Here is an 18,027-nt window from a genome sequence, read left to right as displayed (position 1 = left end):
CACCTGAGTTATCCCCTGCAGTGATCCATCATCTTACTTTGCATCAGGAAATTATCTTCATGGTACAGCACCCTACATTTGGTTCTTTATAAAAGGTGGAGTTTTTAAGACTAAGTTTTTCAAAGGAGCTTTGTCTTTTGTTAGAAGGCATACAGTGCATAACATCATAATTAATTTAAAAAGTCACCAAAGATATAAAAGTGAAAAATAATAAGAACATTATGGCTTCTGTGACAATACCTGTTGAACATAACTGTAGCCTCAGCAGAAACAGGAAATTGTGGTAGAATTGTTTGTTCTGCATCTGCAGTTCTTGGGATTATCTGTTCCAGACAGAAATGAATACAACTTGTGCATTTTAGAGGAGTAAATGCTCTTACCTCCAAAACATCATAGCTGCAGTTTGGGTGGTACTCAATGTCGAATTCCTGGATGGTGAGTTGAATGCTGCTGCCAGGGGCTGTGTGGATGTACCAGATGCATTCCCTGTTGCTTGGGTATCTGTTGGGGTAGCCAGGGCTGTGAAATGAACCAGAAGGGCCAGAGAGCTCTTCTCCACAACCTGACAACAAAGGAAAGCAGCCTGGTGAGGAGGTCTGGCAAAACTGCCTGACAGCTCTGATAAGCACAGGCAGCAGCCCCCATTTCATTGACAAATGTGTACTCTGGGCTGCAGGGTCTGCTCTGCCACAGGGAACCCAGGAAGAGAATGGCAGGCTGGAGCAGTTTGCACTGCCTGTGCAGGAAGTATTTCACCTCCTGTTTTGGTGGGTTTTGTACCAAACCTCAGCATCTGCTCTGACTGCTGAGACACAGAAAAAAAGTGGATTTTTTTTTTATTGGCTTCTAACTTCATCAGTTCAAGAAAGCTGAATCAGATCCATTCTCAGCTCTTACTGACTTCAAATAATCAAGCCAAGTTATCATAGGGAGGTCTTTCTATTGTAAAAATGCCAATTCTCCACTGCTTTAGAAATCATAAAATTAAAGACAATGCAATTTGCCTCAGCCTGCTGAGCACGATTACAAGCTGCCAGATCACAGTGGATAAACCAACTTTCTGACACTTGGTGTGTTTAATGTTCTTTTCCTTATTCAATTGTAACAGTGCAATTGTAAAACAAGCTGTGTTTGAAAGGTTATGTTTTTTTTTTTTTCAGATAAGAAAGCATTGTCCTAACACCACTCCCCAGACCCTGGGGTGACTAAGTTCTTACATACTGTGAGCTAGACTGAAAAAAGAAACCAGCAGCAAAACAATGGATGAAATGCAGGCCCTGGTTTAACAGGACAAAGCAGCTGAACATCTGAGCCTAGTTTTATCATTGCTTTGAGGAGATGTGCTAAGTGTAGCACGAGCCTCTCTAATGAATTCCTGGGAAGATGCTTTTCCTGCCTCAGACCCCAAGTTCAGGCATAAATAGGGCAGGAAGGCACAGCAGCCCTGCCAGTATCAGGGCAAATCCAGATCAGCTACATTCACAGTGAAACCTTACCTTTAGAAAAGCCAGTAGGGTGGCTATGTACCTGTCACACACAGAAAAAAAAGGATTCTGTGTTTGATCTGATTTTATGTGTGCCATTCTGCCTTCCAGCAGCAATTTTCTTTTGCTCTTTACATTACAAGCCCCCCAAGTGTTTAATTTAGGCACTGATATTTTGCTTACACAGAATTTATAGGTTCACTTGAGCTTTGTAATACCCACACTCCATCAATTTCTTTGGCTTCATCTCCAGAGGAAAGATTCTGTCACATTGAAAAGCCCCAAAATACTTAAGAAAACCATCTCACAAACCATGAGCTCTATATTCCCAGAGGCAAATACTGTGGTATGTCAGAACTGATAAATAGCATCTCTATCAGACCCTTTATTTATAGGAGATATTTCATAACATAAACCAAATAAAATACTCCTTTGATATACTCAACATGTGCACACAGATGTGTAAAACCTCTAATCTCTATTAAATCTCAGAATAATTTGCAATTTGAATAAGGTGTCTTTGGCCATTGCTCTGCTTTACACCATATTTCAGGAAGCTGTAGATCAAGATCTTCAATTAAGTGCAAATATTTTCCTTAATGTCTTTCATGCCAAACTTGTGGCTTCTAAGCCTCAGAAGCATTTACCATCATTTCTACCACTGAGTTTTTCAGCTTCACACAGAAAACCTGACTTTGACTTCATAGTTGGCTACAGGACTTCTAGGACTGCAAAACACAAATCTGTGAGGGGAAAGAGCAGCAGGTCTGGAAGGGAACAAAGCTATAAGAATCTATTTTAAGCTAAAAAAGGAGACATCTAAATACAGATGTGAGGCCATGCCAGCTATGTGACACTGATCTCTCTCAGTCCATCACACAGTATCCACGAGCAAAGCACCTTTAAAACAAAAGAATTCCCACTAATCCAGATGAACATTTACACGGCTGAAGCTGCCTCACAGGTGAGTTGGCACAGGCCAAGTCCTCTCCTCCCTTTCCACCTTGCTGCACATGGAGCAGCCAGAGGTGCCCTGCAGTCACAAAGCTTCATCGTCAAGCTACTGGGCATCTCAGTTTAGGAACTGAAGAAGTTTTTAAGTGTATTTTACACCAATCCTGCCTTTGATCTCTATGGAGAAAAAGGCAGTGCACTTCCTCCCCTGAGGCTGTCAGCACAGGTAGATGTTCAATCCCCTGAGACTTTGATATCCATGCATGTTTCATTCAGTGAGATGGAGAGGAAGAAGGCTTCAGTGTAAACCACCATCCCTTTTAACTCCCAGTGCCTTTAGAAGATTTCCCTCTAAAGAAACCAGGTTGCTGAGGTTTTACAACTGGAGAAAAAAAGGTGTCATCCTTGGGGAAGCCTCTCAGTGGAATTTGTAGCCTTTCTTTCCCCCGAGCACCTGGAATTACACAGCCACTAAGGGCAGAGCTCAGCTCAGGAGGAAAAAGCTGCTTTCCAGCTTGGGAAACAGAAAGATTTCTCAACAACCAGACTTAATGTCTCAGCTCCTGAGGGGGTGGGAACAGGGATCAGGGGAGTTTCAGCAGGCAAAACAAAGCCAATTGCTATTTATCTTAGCTCAAAGAAAGCTGGGAACATTTTAAAACCTAACAGGCAGCTATGACTCAGCTTCTCCTACTAAGGGTTTCCTGATAGCCACAAAAGACGTTTTTATTTAAACCTGAAATGGCTCAGAGGAGAGGAAAGCCTGTGTACTCTTCTTTGAGACACAGACCTTTCTCCCATGCAACCCTTGCAGGTAGCATTCAGATTACTCAAGCTCCCTCTCCAGAGAGGTTTATGTTTCCTCTGAGCTCAATCAACATTCTCTGGAAGCACACGAGTAAGAAGGTCAAACTGCTTTTAATGTCTCATTTCTTTTCTTCTAATTAAAACTGTTCCCAGAAAAGGCTTCTTCTTTTTTTTTTCTTTTTTTTTTTTTTAATGTAATTGATTGATTCCTTTTAAGTGCTTCAGCAAAATGAAGGTAAAGTTTAGGTCTCTGAGATTAATTTCTTATAAGTTTTTTGCAAAAAGATCTATATTACTTGAGTTTATGCCTAAGCATTCACTGACTAATAGCAGAAAAAAGAGCTCACTGACCTTTGCAAATATGAATTCACACCTGAATTTTTTTGACTGACCAGCATATGCCACAAGAAACCTCCACATCAGAGCAGAAGCACCATCTCTGAACTCTCTGGCCAGCTGCCAGGAAGTCTGTGCATGATGTTTCTGTTCATTATAAGGATGAGGTAAGAATCAATTCTGTTGCACTTTGCTGAAAATATAGATGCTAGTTGATTTTTAAAAATATTTACATAAATATTTAAGAGATTAAAACATATGTTCCCAATTTAAACTCACTTGCTCACTTGCAGGATTGCTCTACAGTGCCAAAATGAGAAAACTCAAATAATGAACTTTTTGAAATGCTTATGAAACTTTGACTACAAAGTTACATGAATACAAACCTTCTCCCAATGTTTGTATTTGTCTGCAAACATCAAATACAAGTTTGATTCTATTGAAAAAAATTGAATTTTTGCTGTTTATAGCAACAAAGTAAAAAAACGTTGACCTTTAGGAATAAAAAAAAAATAGCAGCATTACTTCATCCTTCACTGAAATAATAGTGATTAATACCAAGTCATTCTGCTCCTAGTGAAACATCTTTAAAAGTTTTTCTCAGCACAGAAATACATAGTCTTGCTGTGAAATGCAGACAGCTGCACTGTGGAAAAGTTGCTTGCAGCTGAACTGCAAGCATACAGCATATGACCAGTTTGTGCCAGCCTCCTTGCAGTAATTTTGGACATTTCAACCCTGCAGTTAAACCGAGAAAAAAAAAAAAAGAAAGGGGAGGTACTCTTTTAGTAGTGTAAAGGTCCTGGAACTCCCCTGAAAATACTGAAAACTACTACCTACTCTGGTGTTAGTTGCTAGGACATCAGACAACAAACAGAAAACTTAGGAAACATATATTTGGTGGTTTTGCTTTCCTCTGACTAAAATTTACGTATTCATTGAAGATTGTGCAAGCAATGATTTACAGATCTTTCCATATTACTGCCTGTCTGGTTAGCAGATGGTGTTCATTAACCAAAGAAGAATCCCTATTCTCAAAAATAATTATAGCTGAACAGAAATGTTATAATCTGTGGAAAACTCTATTATTTGCTAGGTTTTCAGATTTATTCAGGGGTATGTTTTTAGCCACATGTTAGAAAAACCCCATCCATAAAGGTTAAAGAGAACTGGCACTGTTCCTGCAAAACCAAAGTTAGGGAAATGAAAGGAACAGAGTTTTCGAGTTGTGGTGCTCAGGGTGAATCATTTCAGTAAATGTAAGCTGACACTAACTGCAAGGAGCATGTACTATAAACATGTGCCTGTACTACAGTAATACTGTGTGAAGTATAATTTGGATTTGATTCTGAAAACTTTTGCTCTCTTGGGTAGGTTTGGTTACAGAATATTATCCAATGGATGAAGTAGAATAATTTACATGATAAGGGTTTATGCAAGACAGTAAAAATTCAAGTGAGATATGTTTTGGGGTTTTCCCTGCTTTCTGATTTGTTAATATCAGACCTTGCTCCTCCTTGGACTTAATGTGGCAGAAAGGCACTGAAAAGGAATAGTCATTTTTGGAAACTGAAAAAATGGCAATTTGTCAAAGTTTGCGGAAGAAATAAACAACAGAGCTATGATTCAGGCTTAGAAAATCTGGACCTCAGCTCCCTTGCTGACCTGCAGGGTGATATTCTGTTCAGCAATCCTAATGGATGCCTGAAAAAATGTCTCCAGTGAATGACTTCTGCATCTTCATCTAACCTCTGTTTCTGAAGTGCTTCTCTGAAGAGCCAACAAACTTTAACATTTGACCTGACACATATACTGACAACGTGAAACAGAAAGCAGAATCATTGGTGCAAGTTTGGATTGAGAAGAGGCAATGAAATTTAAAAGGTCTATTGACCATGAAGCAGCCAAATGAGTGAGCTTGCAATGCAATGCAGATGTAAATATAAAGCAGTGAGGCCCTCATGCACATTGCTTAATAAGGTAAGTGATGTGTGCAGGAAATATGTGTCTCCTCAGATACGACAGTAGGCAAGGGTGTAATTTTGCACTCAGAGACCTTTGCCCTCTTGGCCTCCTGACTTTTTTTTAGGGAAAGCAATTTGATTGGCATTCCATCTTTGCAATATCCAGACTGTTATCACAACTTTGTTCTTTCTCAAAGGGCCAATATATGTCCCATATATATTTGCCTATATTAAACTTCCTAAAACAGAGTGAAAGGAGAATAAGCACCTTGCAGATTCAAGCTTTCCACTGGCAAATAATCCTTTTGAGCCTGGACTGCAGAAGAAAACATTAGTGATTTAGCCAAATAATTTTAAAATCCAACCTCATCTATGAAACTCCCTTAGAAGAACAATGTTATTTCAGAACCAAATTAATTTTTAAATTTACTTCTCTGCACTAGAACTTTCTATTTCTATTCTTTCTATTTCTATTCTTTCTATTTCTATTTCTTTTTTTCAGGTTAAAATTACATAGGATACTTTTAGGCATAAATAACAGCATTCTCTTAAGATCAGTTACTAATTTTGTCTTTGTGAAAGCCTTTAGGTTTTTAAAGAAAGCACTTTTTAAAGCAGGTTTTCTCAGCAGCAGGAAAGATCAGATGCAAATGTTTTAAATCAAAACAGTTTTGCTTCATCTATGGCAGGAGGAGTTATTCAGATCAGCTATCAATGAGGTAAGCTTTTCTCTTTTTTTGACCACCTCACAACTGTGAAAAAGCTTCTGGGAAGAGTCTCTGAAGCAAACTATATGAGAGGCATGGAAAACATAAGTGCTGCTCTCTTTACCATGAAAACATGGGAATGTCCTTGATATATATCCCACAGAGGCTTCACAACTGCCAGTTAAGGAGCACAGGGACAGCCTGAGAAATAGTTCGCAGCAGCTTGAACTCCAGAGCACACATTTGTCACTTGAGCAGAAATAAAAGCCCTTCTCTCAGCAATATATGTAGCTCTGTTATTTTCTTGTCAGGTGAGATGTTACCAGATCTGGATGTAGATTGCCCTAGGAATTTGCCCTCAGGAAAGAAGGGATCCAAATGCTTCACTCTGAAATACCCAACTCAAAGGCTGCATCTCCTGATCAGTTCCCTTAAACAAGGAGACTTTTTCCAGTGAATTTCTCCTTATGAACTTGAAAGATTTTCAGAAGGGAGAGGTAAATATAGTCCCCCAGCCACAAGGACATATCTAATTTATTTATTCTAGGGCAACCAGGCAATGTAGCCACCAAGAGTAAGAGGAATAGCTGTATTTGTGCATGACACCAACAGAGAAAAGGAAAGGAAATTTTTGGAATGAACAAAAAGATGACAACTGTGGTCTGCTCTGGAGGAACTTGCACTCACATTGCAAGCTGTCAGAAGTCACAGCTGTGACGTTTTGAGCCAGCAATGACATTCCCTAAGAGCCAGGCCTATCTGACCCCACAGGTCCTGGTCTGGGCTTGGACACAGCCCCACTTTAGCAGCCTGGGCCCTGTGCAGCATCAGGGTGGAGCTCAGTGTATGGGAATGAACAGAAGGGCAGAGCAGCCTGACAGAGAAATGAATGTCCGTGCAGCAAAGGACGGCAGAGGGCTGGGAAAGGAGAGAAAGCACAAGAGTGTTTACCATGCAGGCAGATTCTGGGAAGCTTTGTGAGCTTTAGAAAAGCAAGTTAACCCAGCACCATGGCTACTGTATGGAACTGATGTCATCTGGCTGTGCATAAAAGCCTCTGCTTTTTCTTCTTTTGTGCAGCTCCAGGATGACATCACCCGAAGCACAAGAAGGTACCTTTGTGCTGGGGCCCTTCCCCTGCTGGCTCCTGCTACACATCCCACCCCCAGCCTGTGTCACTCCCCTACCCAGAAACGCTCCCTCATTGCCCTGCTGAATGCAAGGCACCTCTGGGCAGCTGGCAGAGCCCTTTGGGAGCCTGCAAGCTCCAGCAGTCTGTGCTAGAGCAAGGAGCTTCCATCCCAACCGCGTTCAGCAGCCTCAGCAACCTGCAGTGGGGCCTCTGCTGCCCTCTTCATCTGCTTCAAATGCAGTCAAACCTGAATGCTGCTGACTGATGAGACAGACAGGGCAACTGGGGCATCTCAATTATTTTCAAGGCTGGAACCCCTTTGGTGGGATGTACAATGGCACACGATTTAACCTTGTTACAGCACACAACCGCTGTTAAATAAGCAGAGCGAAAAATACTACATTTGTAACCTCACTTACAAAGAAACTATAAACACAGTTTGCTGTTTTACAATCATTAACAGATTTGTTTATAGTTGGCTTGCATGCTTGCCTGTTTAATAAGACCTGTGACAGTTTTCATGACATGCAAGAACAAAAGAACAGACACTCAATGCACATCCTGGCAAATGCTATTTCATGCAGAGAAATGGGGCAGGGGCAGGGGCAGCTGGAAGTGGACACTACCACAGGAAACAAGTACCACTGAATTAAACTAGAGAGAAACCTGCACAGAAAACAGAACTCTATAGAAATGGGTGAGACTGAGGGCTGAATGTTCCCATTAAAAGCTCAAGTCACTCACAGTTACCCATGACAGCATCTATCTCCTGTTCATTAGAGCAATTCTGGACACACCCCTCATCCCTGTGCCTACTCCTGGAAATAGAAGCACATTTTCCTAATAGCTCTCAGTCTCCAATCAGCTGATCTGTCATGGTATACATGTGCAGAAACATCCACTGGGAAAGTATGTGTACAATTATGAGGACATGCAATGGATTTAGAGCTGCAATGGGTTATTTTTATTTAGATGGCATAGAGTGGCATAAGCTGGAACTCCTTTACACATTCAGGGAAGGAAACCTTCCCAGAGGAAATGGGGCTCACTTACCATCAACATGCCATAGCATCTGGAACCCACTCCTAGCATTCAGTCCATCAGAGTAAAACTCCACATGAAGGCTGCTCCCTGTAGTGCTCCCTGGCAATGGAAGAGACTGTCCACAGAAAGTGCCAATCAGGTTGGATTGTGCATCAGGCCCATCATAGAGCTGAAATGAAATTTAAAAAAAAATGCCAGTGAGTAAAAAGAAGCTCTGCAACTTAGCAGCTTCCCAATGTTTGGTACAGGATTAAAAAAAAAAAAAACCAAACAAACAAACCCAAAATAGTGTCACTTCTCCCACTGGCCACCCTTGCACAGCAACATGAGCCTGGGGAGTGTGGAAAGATTTGAGTAAAATGATGAGTAAATACAACGCCAATATGTCTTTAAACCTGGCTGCACACTGTGTACAGTAGGGTTTGCTGTTTCTGTTTTGGTGTGTATTGGGGGTTGCTGGGGAAAAAGATAAAGGGCAAGTGGCAATGAACTGAAATAGAAAGAAAAAGAGGGTGTCGTGGGTCTGATTTGCCCATGCACCCAACAGGCTGAGTGCCTCCAAACCCCTTGGTGACAACTCTGTTTACATGTCCATCTGTTTAAGGCTGCAGCCAGGTGACATGAGGACTTCCTGGGCTTCTGATGGAGAAAACCAAGCAGTCAACATCACAATGGCCTCCTAGAATAGTGAGGACAAACTGAAAACCAAAAGTAAAGTAAATCTTCAAAAACACAAGGAGATTTCATATGAGTTTATTTATGGTTTCATAATCTCATGCTGAAGTCTTGATTTGGAGGAAAACTGTACTGAGCCATGCTACTGAAATTTGATTTCCTTGTCATACCCTATGTGCTGGTATTTTGACAATCAGTGATCAGACAGATAAAGCCAGCCCAAAAACCTTTATGTTTTCCAATTACAGATGAGGAATCTTCCATCCCACTCTTAAAACATTGCCACTCTTAAAAAAAAATCCAAAATCAACCAAACAATCAAAACAACAAAATGCTAGGGAAATATTTCTGTATTTAAATACTTAAATGATGTCTGAAGGCAGTCATATAGTCACAATTAAATGAAAACAATACATAATTTGATGGTGTGATAGCAGATGCTTAGAGCTTTTTAACTTCTTTACATTTGTTGTCTCCAGACAGGTTTAAATGGTATTTCAAATTCTAGTTCTGGAAGTTTTTTCAAATCCAGCAAATCACACTGAACATACCTCTGTGTTCTCTCCAAATACCCCATATCTCACTGTCATTTTTCAGGCATGAGGAATGTAATTTTTGCAAAGCTAGTAAAAATGAAACATTTTAGCTAGATTGCCTTTGATTTACAATATCAGATTGCTGGTTATTTTCAAGTTAGGACTTGCTTTATTATTTCTACCTTGGTTACTATGATTCTTAAAGTTTAGGAAAACAGCAACCCTTGTCCTTTATTATCACTTTGTGACAGTTCTGATCTTTTGTCCTACAAAGCATATATTCCTACACAACCCAGCAAATTACTGGCACAGAAACCATGTCTGACCATTCTCATTGTGCATTTTTGGGATGCTTCCTTACAGAATTTCAACAAAAACTTTTCTCTCTTTTGAAGCCATTACCGTAAAGTTGTCTCTGTGCAAAGAATAAAATCTATGATCTCCAGAAAAACAGCAAAGGTTTATTTATCTTTTCTCCCCATTCAAATCTCTTTCCCGAATATCTTTGATTCCACTAAGAATTCTGTTATGTTCAGTACTGTATAAGTCATACTATGGAAATACATTTCAGCAAATGTTGATTGACCATGCTAGCTGCTAATTTTCACGCATATTTTCTGGCAGACTCTCATATGAGAATAAGTCATTAACCCCAGCCTTTCTGCTCCCCCATCCTTTCTGCTGAAGATGCTGATCGTGCAGAATCTTCAGAAATCTTGTTACTCATTTAAAACAGAGTTGGGACCAAGAAATCAACTTGAATGGTATCAAATTCTCTAGCAGACAGTCCAGTTTAAAGGTTGGGGGGTTTTTAATTTAAAAAAAAAGATTTAGTTCTGCCAGAAGTTAGGATCAAATTGCAGGAATAATTCTATGATAATATTCTGTGGCCTATTTAATGACTGGTGACCATCAGTCTAACACAATGAAAAGCCCAAAGCAAGCTAAGTGTATTGCAAATTAAGAACTATCACTCTATTTGGTTTCTCTTAGTGAAATCAGAAAAGACTGAAAGTTTCTAATTACGGACCCATTGCTGGCAGTGATCAGTTGTGTTTGAAAATAAATATGAAATTATCCTAAAGATTAGATGTCAATATGTTGAACATCAATCTGTATTCTTTCCCCATATAAAATTTGAAGGACCACCTGATAGACAGAGGAGCTGTCCCATGCCCAGCATTACAGTTAAGACCTTCCTCCAAGCCAAGGTGAGAGCTTTACACATTTTTTGAAGGCAAAAGTTCAGAAAATGAAATCAAGTCAGATCCAATTAGATTTTTTAATAGTACTTCCTTTGATCAATTTGTGGTGTATACTACTCATATTTCTGTGGCTTCAAGCCAAGGAAATCTTACACCAGAAAAATATGAATGGTGAAGAATGAATCAATGTGGAGATCACTCTGAAGAGTAGCTAAAACTATGTCAAGATACATATTTACAATGTTCTGTTAGTGATTATAAATGCAAACCCATTCTAAAGAACTATGGACTAAATAATACCCAGAAACTTCCAAATCCAAACAACCACAAAAAAAGCTTCATGCGTCTCCTGCAATTTGATTCATCAAGAGTGTATTATTTTTATCTAAGTCAGAGAATCCCACACTTCTATGTCATTTCCTCTGCAAACAGTCCATCAGTTTTCTAGCCACAAAGCATGGTTACTATGGCAATGCCTTCATGCCGTGCTGCCCCGTGGGTCTGAGCTCAGAGCAGGATTTCACAGGGAATTGGAGTGCCTGGCCAGCTGTAACTCATTGAGAGAGGCAGAACCACGACTGCTAGAATTACAGCTGGCTTTTTTGAGCTGTCTTTTATTTCTAAATGAAGGGAACAGCTGTGTGTTTTCACAGGGCATTTTGAACTTCTCAAACCACCTTTTGCTCTCACACAAACACAGGCAAGGGAAACTGAAGCTGCACACAGCTCTCATGAGCCATAATTTCTTTCCTGATATCTGGGATAATGTTTCTTGTGTCAGGTCCTGCTTTGTCAGCTGTGTCATCTTAAACTGCTGCAAACTGAGGGAAGGTTCTTCTGCAGTCTATATGAGGCAAGATATTCCTTATGATTGTGCAAGACAACTGGATTTTGGGGCAGTGTATTAGTCACTCCTGCACCATACTGACTCCAGGAACTGGTAATTTGACTCTCTTCCAGCTCCCCATTGGGAAGAAAGTCCTTGTTCCCTTCCTGTGTGTATATTGCTTTTCTAATATATTTATTTGTTCAGACCTTTTAGCCTCCACCAGAAAATCCAAGCACTTCATAATAATTTTGGCAGATAATTCAACCAGCAAAACAGGCAGACACCTGCAACACACAGTCAGAACCTTAGCCTCTCCTTTTTAGCAAAGCAATTGCCCAGCAGCAAGCAGAACACATCATTTCAGCAGCCTGCAGCCCTGGGTCCAGGGGGCATGGGCCATGTTAAAATGAATTATTGGGCACAGCTCAATAACTGCTAGAAGAAACTCCTTACCAGGCTCCCTAGGAGCAAGTGCATAGGTTGACATGAAGGTAAAAAGGGGAGGTACCAGCTCTCTAAGGGATGAATCAAGCTGTGTGACTGCCCCACAGCCCAGTGGAAGCTGAAAACCATCTGCTGTACATTAGAATGGGTTGGGAGAGCAGGACCAGCAAAAGCTGCTGGAAGGGTTTGGCTTGGGTAGCTCTCCTGGGGGACACCATGGCCACCAGTATTGCATTTTGGCTCTTCTGACTCTTCAGCCTGGAAAAATGTCACTAAGACTGATAATGGTGCCCTGGAGACCACAGCTGTTCGCTTCTCTTTGGAGGAGCAAAGCAAAAGGGCATGACCTGTGTCACAGAAAAACTCATTACCAGAACTGGAGCAGGGGCTCAGGGACTGAGCTGACTGGAAAATGAGGTTTCCTCTACTTGGAAGAAATAAAAATCTATAAAAAATGGGGAAAATAACCTTGGAATGTGTTCCATTTGGACGTACTCGAGGTAGGGACAATTTTCTAGCCGACTGCCTTGTCAAGCTTACTCTGTCTTGCGAAAGGGAGCCTTTCAGACTGGTAGTAAGACTCCATCTGTTCAGTTTTCCTGGCAGAAAACTAGGGGGTGGGGAATAGGGAGGTGGGGGGGGAGGGATAAGGCAAAATATCAGTTTTCTCCGGGAGAAGGTTATTTCTATGAAAAGGCATGTTTTTTGTTTTGCTCACCAGGAAAAAACATTGCAGAGGAAAAGCCTATGCCTAATTAGCCCTGGAAAAAAAGCTGCTTATATACACTAGTTAGTAATAACATACAGTCTTGATCAAGAGGTGATAGTCTTCAAAAACAAACTTTCAGTTTTATATGAGGGGGAAATCTATGCTATAAATACTGACAGTTCTCTTTCACTGTACTGTAAATAATACTGTCATCAGATGCCACAAATTCATCATAAGAGTGAGCAATGTTCATAATAATTATCTCCAACTAAGGCTTGAAACAAACTATTTGCTGTCAGAAACCCTTCATACAGGGACCAGCAGCAGCAGTCCTGGGCTGTATTTGCAGAGCTCAGGAGAGGAGGCACTGCCCTGGGTCAAACCAACAGAGCCATGAGTGTCCCACCCATGCTCAGAGCCTCCAGGGCAGTGTGACACACACAAGTATCCCTTTCCTCCCAGAACTGGGAAAGCTGATATGGGATTGTTTGGATCTAAACACCAGAGGCAGTGATTACAAGTTTCTGAATAGCTCTTCCTGAAAGGAAATGAAAGGAAAAGAAATTCTGGAAAGGAAATTTTGATGGCATTGCCACAAATATATTACCAGAAAACAAAAAGCAAAAAACAAATAAAATCCTCATCCAAGTAAGAGAATGCACTCTAAAGAGAGATCACCATTAATGGTTAAAACAAGAATTAACAAAACCAAAAATAATTAATTTCCAAGCAACACATTTCCTTCCAGTAGGGTAAAGTGCAAACTTAAGAACCTGCAGGTCTGTCAGCCAGAGGAAAATCTAAACAAATTAAAGCTCCAGGATGTGGCCCAGTGTTCTAGCTGAGCACCACAATGGCATTGTTTCACAGGAACAAAGGCAGCTTAAGACTTTGAGTGACTGACTGCATGGAGCCTTGACACTTCTGCACAAACAGGAGAACAAAATAAGATTATGTTTGTGCTTGGATGATGATAAGAGTTTGCAATTGCCATAGAAAAAGGCCTTCCTAAAGAACTCATTCTAACTAATACTTTAATATGATTATTTAAATATGTTTATGCCCTATGATGAAAGTTTATGCTCTGACCACCATATGCACCTTTCTTGTCTCCACACAACGACACACTTTCACTAATGAACCATTTTATTCTATAGCACAATGGAATTTGACATCAGGCATCACTTAGACATGGAGGCATACTAGTTAATCATGCTGGGATTTATCTAACATATGGAAATAAATAAATAAATGTCTATTTTTTTAATAGTAAGATTTTTATCTGAGTCTATGTTTTGTCTTGTAACCTGAGCCTAAAATAATCAAAACCCTCTTAAAATTTTGAGCAATGTTAAAGCCCACATTAGACTGGAGTGATTTTTTAAAAAATAGTTTTCATCTACTGCACTAGCACTTACTTCCTTCTCGAAGGAAACAAAGATTTTTAACTACAGTCATATCTGTTCATTCCTGTCTTTCTAGGGAAGGTTTATTTCTTGAAATTTTATGAAACCAGTATTTTTTTAGCGATTAACGAATTATAAGAATGTAAGAAATGCAGGGTGTATCTTTGGATTAAATTTTAAAATTGTTTTAGATGCAGGAGTAGGAAATAACTGCTCCTGAAGAAAGGAATGTCTAGGAGACATCCCAAAATCTGCGCTCAAAACCTTATTTGTTCAGCATAGCATCCTAAATCTCCAAAGCTGTGTCGGGAAGGCACCTCCTCCCAGTCAGCATGCTGTGGTGGACAGAATCCAGATGGGTCCCTGAAGTGTCTCTGCAGCTTTTGCTGACCAAGGACTGCCTGGGGACCCACGCCTTTGTGGCAGTGGGATCACATTCCTGGTGATGAGGCTGCTGCTATTTTGGTGGAGTGACCGCTGTCCTCAAAGCTGAAATTGAGGCAGCTCCTCTGCAGTGAGAATCCACTCATGGTGGAGGGAACAGGATTGCTTTGGAGATTGGGACAACAACATTTCCAAAGCTGCCCTTCAGCAGAAATCTGCGTGGAAAGCTGCCTGCAAAGGGAGGGGCTGTGCCCAAGGGGGTGGAGAATGTGCCTGCTCTGAAAGCCCAGAGTGGCCTGAGCACTTTGCAGCTGCTGACCTGTGCCAGGGCTGTGCTAGCCCAGATGAACTGAACTGCAAGGGAAGGAACATCACACTCACACCATAAAGGGCCTGAGAGGGCAGGAAGGGCTCTGGGAATCCCCCCTTATTTGAGAAAATTTGCATCATGCAGATCTATGGACACTACAGAGAGTTGCAGCTTGGTGTCAGCAAATGAAGACAGAAAAAAGGAAATATTCCCGCCTCTGGGTTCCAGGCTGGCTTATGGGAACAGTGCAGGGGGTGCACACGACCTCCCACAAATTCAATGTGGTTTTTTCTGAGCTGTCTGGGGTCTTCCCTTTGATGAGGGGAATCTTTGGCTGATTTAAATGGAGTTTCTCCAGCCACAAAGTAACTTTTTTAATACAATGCCTGTGCTGAGTATGATAAGCAGATAGACTCACAGATAATAACCAGGCTTTCCAGCAAAATCTAGAATACAGAAGAAGAAAAAAGGAAACAAGGATCCAGCTGTAACTAGATGAGTCCCAATATTCTGTCTCCAACAAGGGGTGTGCACACCATCATCATATGGTGGTATTTCACAGGCATTTCATTGCAGCATGCCTTTTTTCTGAAGAAACAGGCTAAGTCACATTGCTGTGAGCTGGCTGGGTGTGGAAAAGGCCAAGTCCATGAAGGTCTGACTCATTTTGAGAGTCCAAAAGAGGAGTCTGTGCTGGCTTCTCATTATCTGAGGTTTCTGTAGGCACCAGCAGCCCTGGCATCACTACAGATTCAGCTGTTGTGAGGGGTCGGGGGTTTTTTGTCTACATTTGTAATTTTGTTTCTACGTAACCTTTCAAACAGCAGAGCCAAAGTGTACTTTGATTCTGGCAATGCAGGCAATTAGAAAAACAAAAAAATCAGAGTGCTGAGGTGGTCCTGTTTATGGTGGACAGCTTTTTGGCCTGACACTCTCCTTTTAAATATCCAGATCTCACTGAAAATCAGTGCATGGGCTAAGATTTTGTTGTATACCAGTGGTATATGAAGCCTGGAACAGAAACCTTAGAATTGTCACTTTTATCCTTACAGTCTTACACTGAAGGATTTCTTGTGGATTTCAGGCCCATAACCCCCTGAAGGAATTCAGGGATGTGCTGTTGTGCTGCCAGCTTGCATGATAATATGTTAATGGATTCCACTGCAGCATGGCCAGCAGGCTGTGGTTTGATGTCTGGGTGCAGGACCTGGTGGATTTATTTCATACATCATCTGCTTCTCCAGGGAGATCTACTACCAGTGACATTTTGTAAATCAATGCATGGCCATAAGAAGAGCCATTCCCTGTGCTTTAAGAATTCCTGCAGCACTTTAGAAAGACACACTCATAAATAAAATGCAATAATGGTAATCTCCTAATATAGTTTAGGCATATTTACTAATTGCAACAGGGATATAAAGATATTTTTATGTTAGCCAATAAAAAAAGAGGATGACCAGATGAGTGTGAGCAGCAATTATCTAATGCAGTATTCCCAGATGGAGAAAAAGGATGTTATGGTACATCCCTGGAATGCTACTGTGGTTTAAAAAAGGAGGGGAAAAAAAGACATATCCTGCTACCACCAGAAGGAAATGAAACAGCTCTCAGGAGCAGATGCCATATTAATTACTGTATTCATTCAATAATATTCCTCCTATAATCGTGCAATGGTATTTTAACCACTTTGAGCCCAGTTGCTGAAAGAGTCTGGGCAGCTGAAGCACACTGACAGTAAGCAAGCAAGGCAGTGCTCTGGTCCTAAGTGCAGCTCTGTCCTAGCTTGCAGCAGAAGAAAGGCATTTGTTGTTATCAGGCAGTTGTTGCCCTCATAAGATGTTCTTTTGCATTAACCCAATGATAATTCCAACACTGACAGTAGATGCACAGACCAAAGGGGTGAAACTTGCACTGAGAGCTCTGAAATTTGTTTTGCTGCCTGACACAATTATGCTATCTGTTTGTCAGGCTGCTGACATCTTGCAAAAGGCTGGGCAAGGTCTGCCCTTGTCCTGGTTCTGGCCAGGACAGGACAGGGTTAATTTTTTGCAGGAGGTGGGAGGGGGCATGGCCAGGACACAGGGATTTTTCTGTACCATCATTTCATTGCCAGGGACAGGGCCAGGAAGAAGGAGCTCCCTCTGGCCCTGAAAACCTGGCAGAGGGAACTGTCTGGGACTGTCTGTTACAGTTTGGGGTCTTTTTTGCCTGTATGAATAATTTCTTTTCTTATACCCTCTGTCATTAGTCTTGTTGCTGATACTGATCATTTTCTTATGTCAACCTTGATCTTTGCCTTTTGTGCCTTTGCTTGGAGGGGGAGAGGGGAGCAGTGCATGGCTTTTGTGGGAGTACTAAAATGGAGAATATAATTCCTAATCCATGACATCCCTGTGGTTAATAAAAGCAGATGCTAAACAGACTGGACATCAAGGGACAGTTGTACTTTCTCAGCAGAAGAACATAAAGGGACGTTGTCACTTAAAGACAGAATGATCAGTGGTTTTCAAATAATATTTTTCTTGTGTAAGGAAGGAGTATATGTCAGTTCTACAGCAGTACTCTGATCTTCAGGGCAAAATCATTATATTATTCCTACTTTGCCTTCTCAGAGATTATGTTCTGCCATACCAAATAAGAAGGTAATTCATCATTAAGGATGGGGAGGTAAATATATGCTTGTTCAGCTAATAATCTGATGAATGTAGAGGAAAGAATGACATTTCTATGTCATTGCCTGCAATATCTCACTAGTTACAACCCCATGACTTCTCTAGAAAGACTAAGGTTATTTAGCCAAGGCACAGCAAGCAATATAAGTTAAAGACCACCCAATCTAATTACAGCTAGTGTAGCATCACCAGTAAATATTCTGCTATTTGTATGTCCTGTATCTTATTATTGTCACTTCTGTACATGTCTTTATCAGAAGCAATTAATCTCATATTCTTGCAACTTCACTGCAAAACTCCTTCCAAAATGTCATACATCCTATGAGCATCACTAGTGATGAGCCAACATCCTCTGACAGGACATGAAACACTGCACAGTGCTCATTTGCTGGCTAAGTGCTCATATGAGATTCATCCTAGAGACTGACA

The 18,027-nt window shown here is 40.9% G+C and overlaps 1 protein-coding gene across 1 annotated transcript in view; it reads right to left on the bottom strand.

The window, feature by feature from the left end:
• CUBN (cubilin) overlaps positions 1-18,027 on the bottom strand; it is a 143,100-nt gene that overhangs the window by 78,069 nt on the left and 47,004 nt on the right. The window contains 2 exon segments of the mRNA XM_059475204.1: positions 381-562; positions 8,438-8,597. Coding sequence (XP_059331187.1) covers positions 381-562; positions 8,438-8,597 — 342 coding nt within the window.

The sequence above is a fragment of the Ammospiza nelsoni genome, chromosome 1, assembly GCF_027579445.1.
Source record: "Ammospiza nelsoni isolate bAmmNel1 chromosome 1, bAmmNel1.pri, whole genome shotgun sequence".
NCBI lineage: Eukaryota > Metazoa > Chordata > Aves > Passeriformes > Passerellidae > Ammospiza > Ammospiza nelsoni.
The sequence above is the reverse complement of the archived record's forward strand: the minus strand, read 5'-3'. Positions and strand labels throughout refer to the sequence as shown.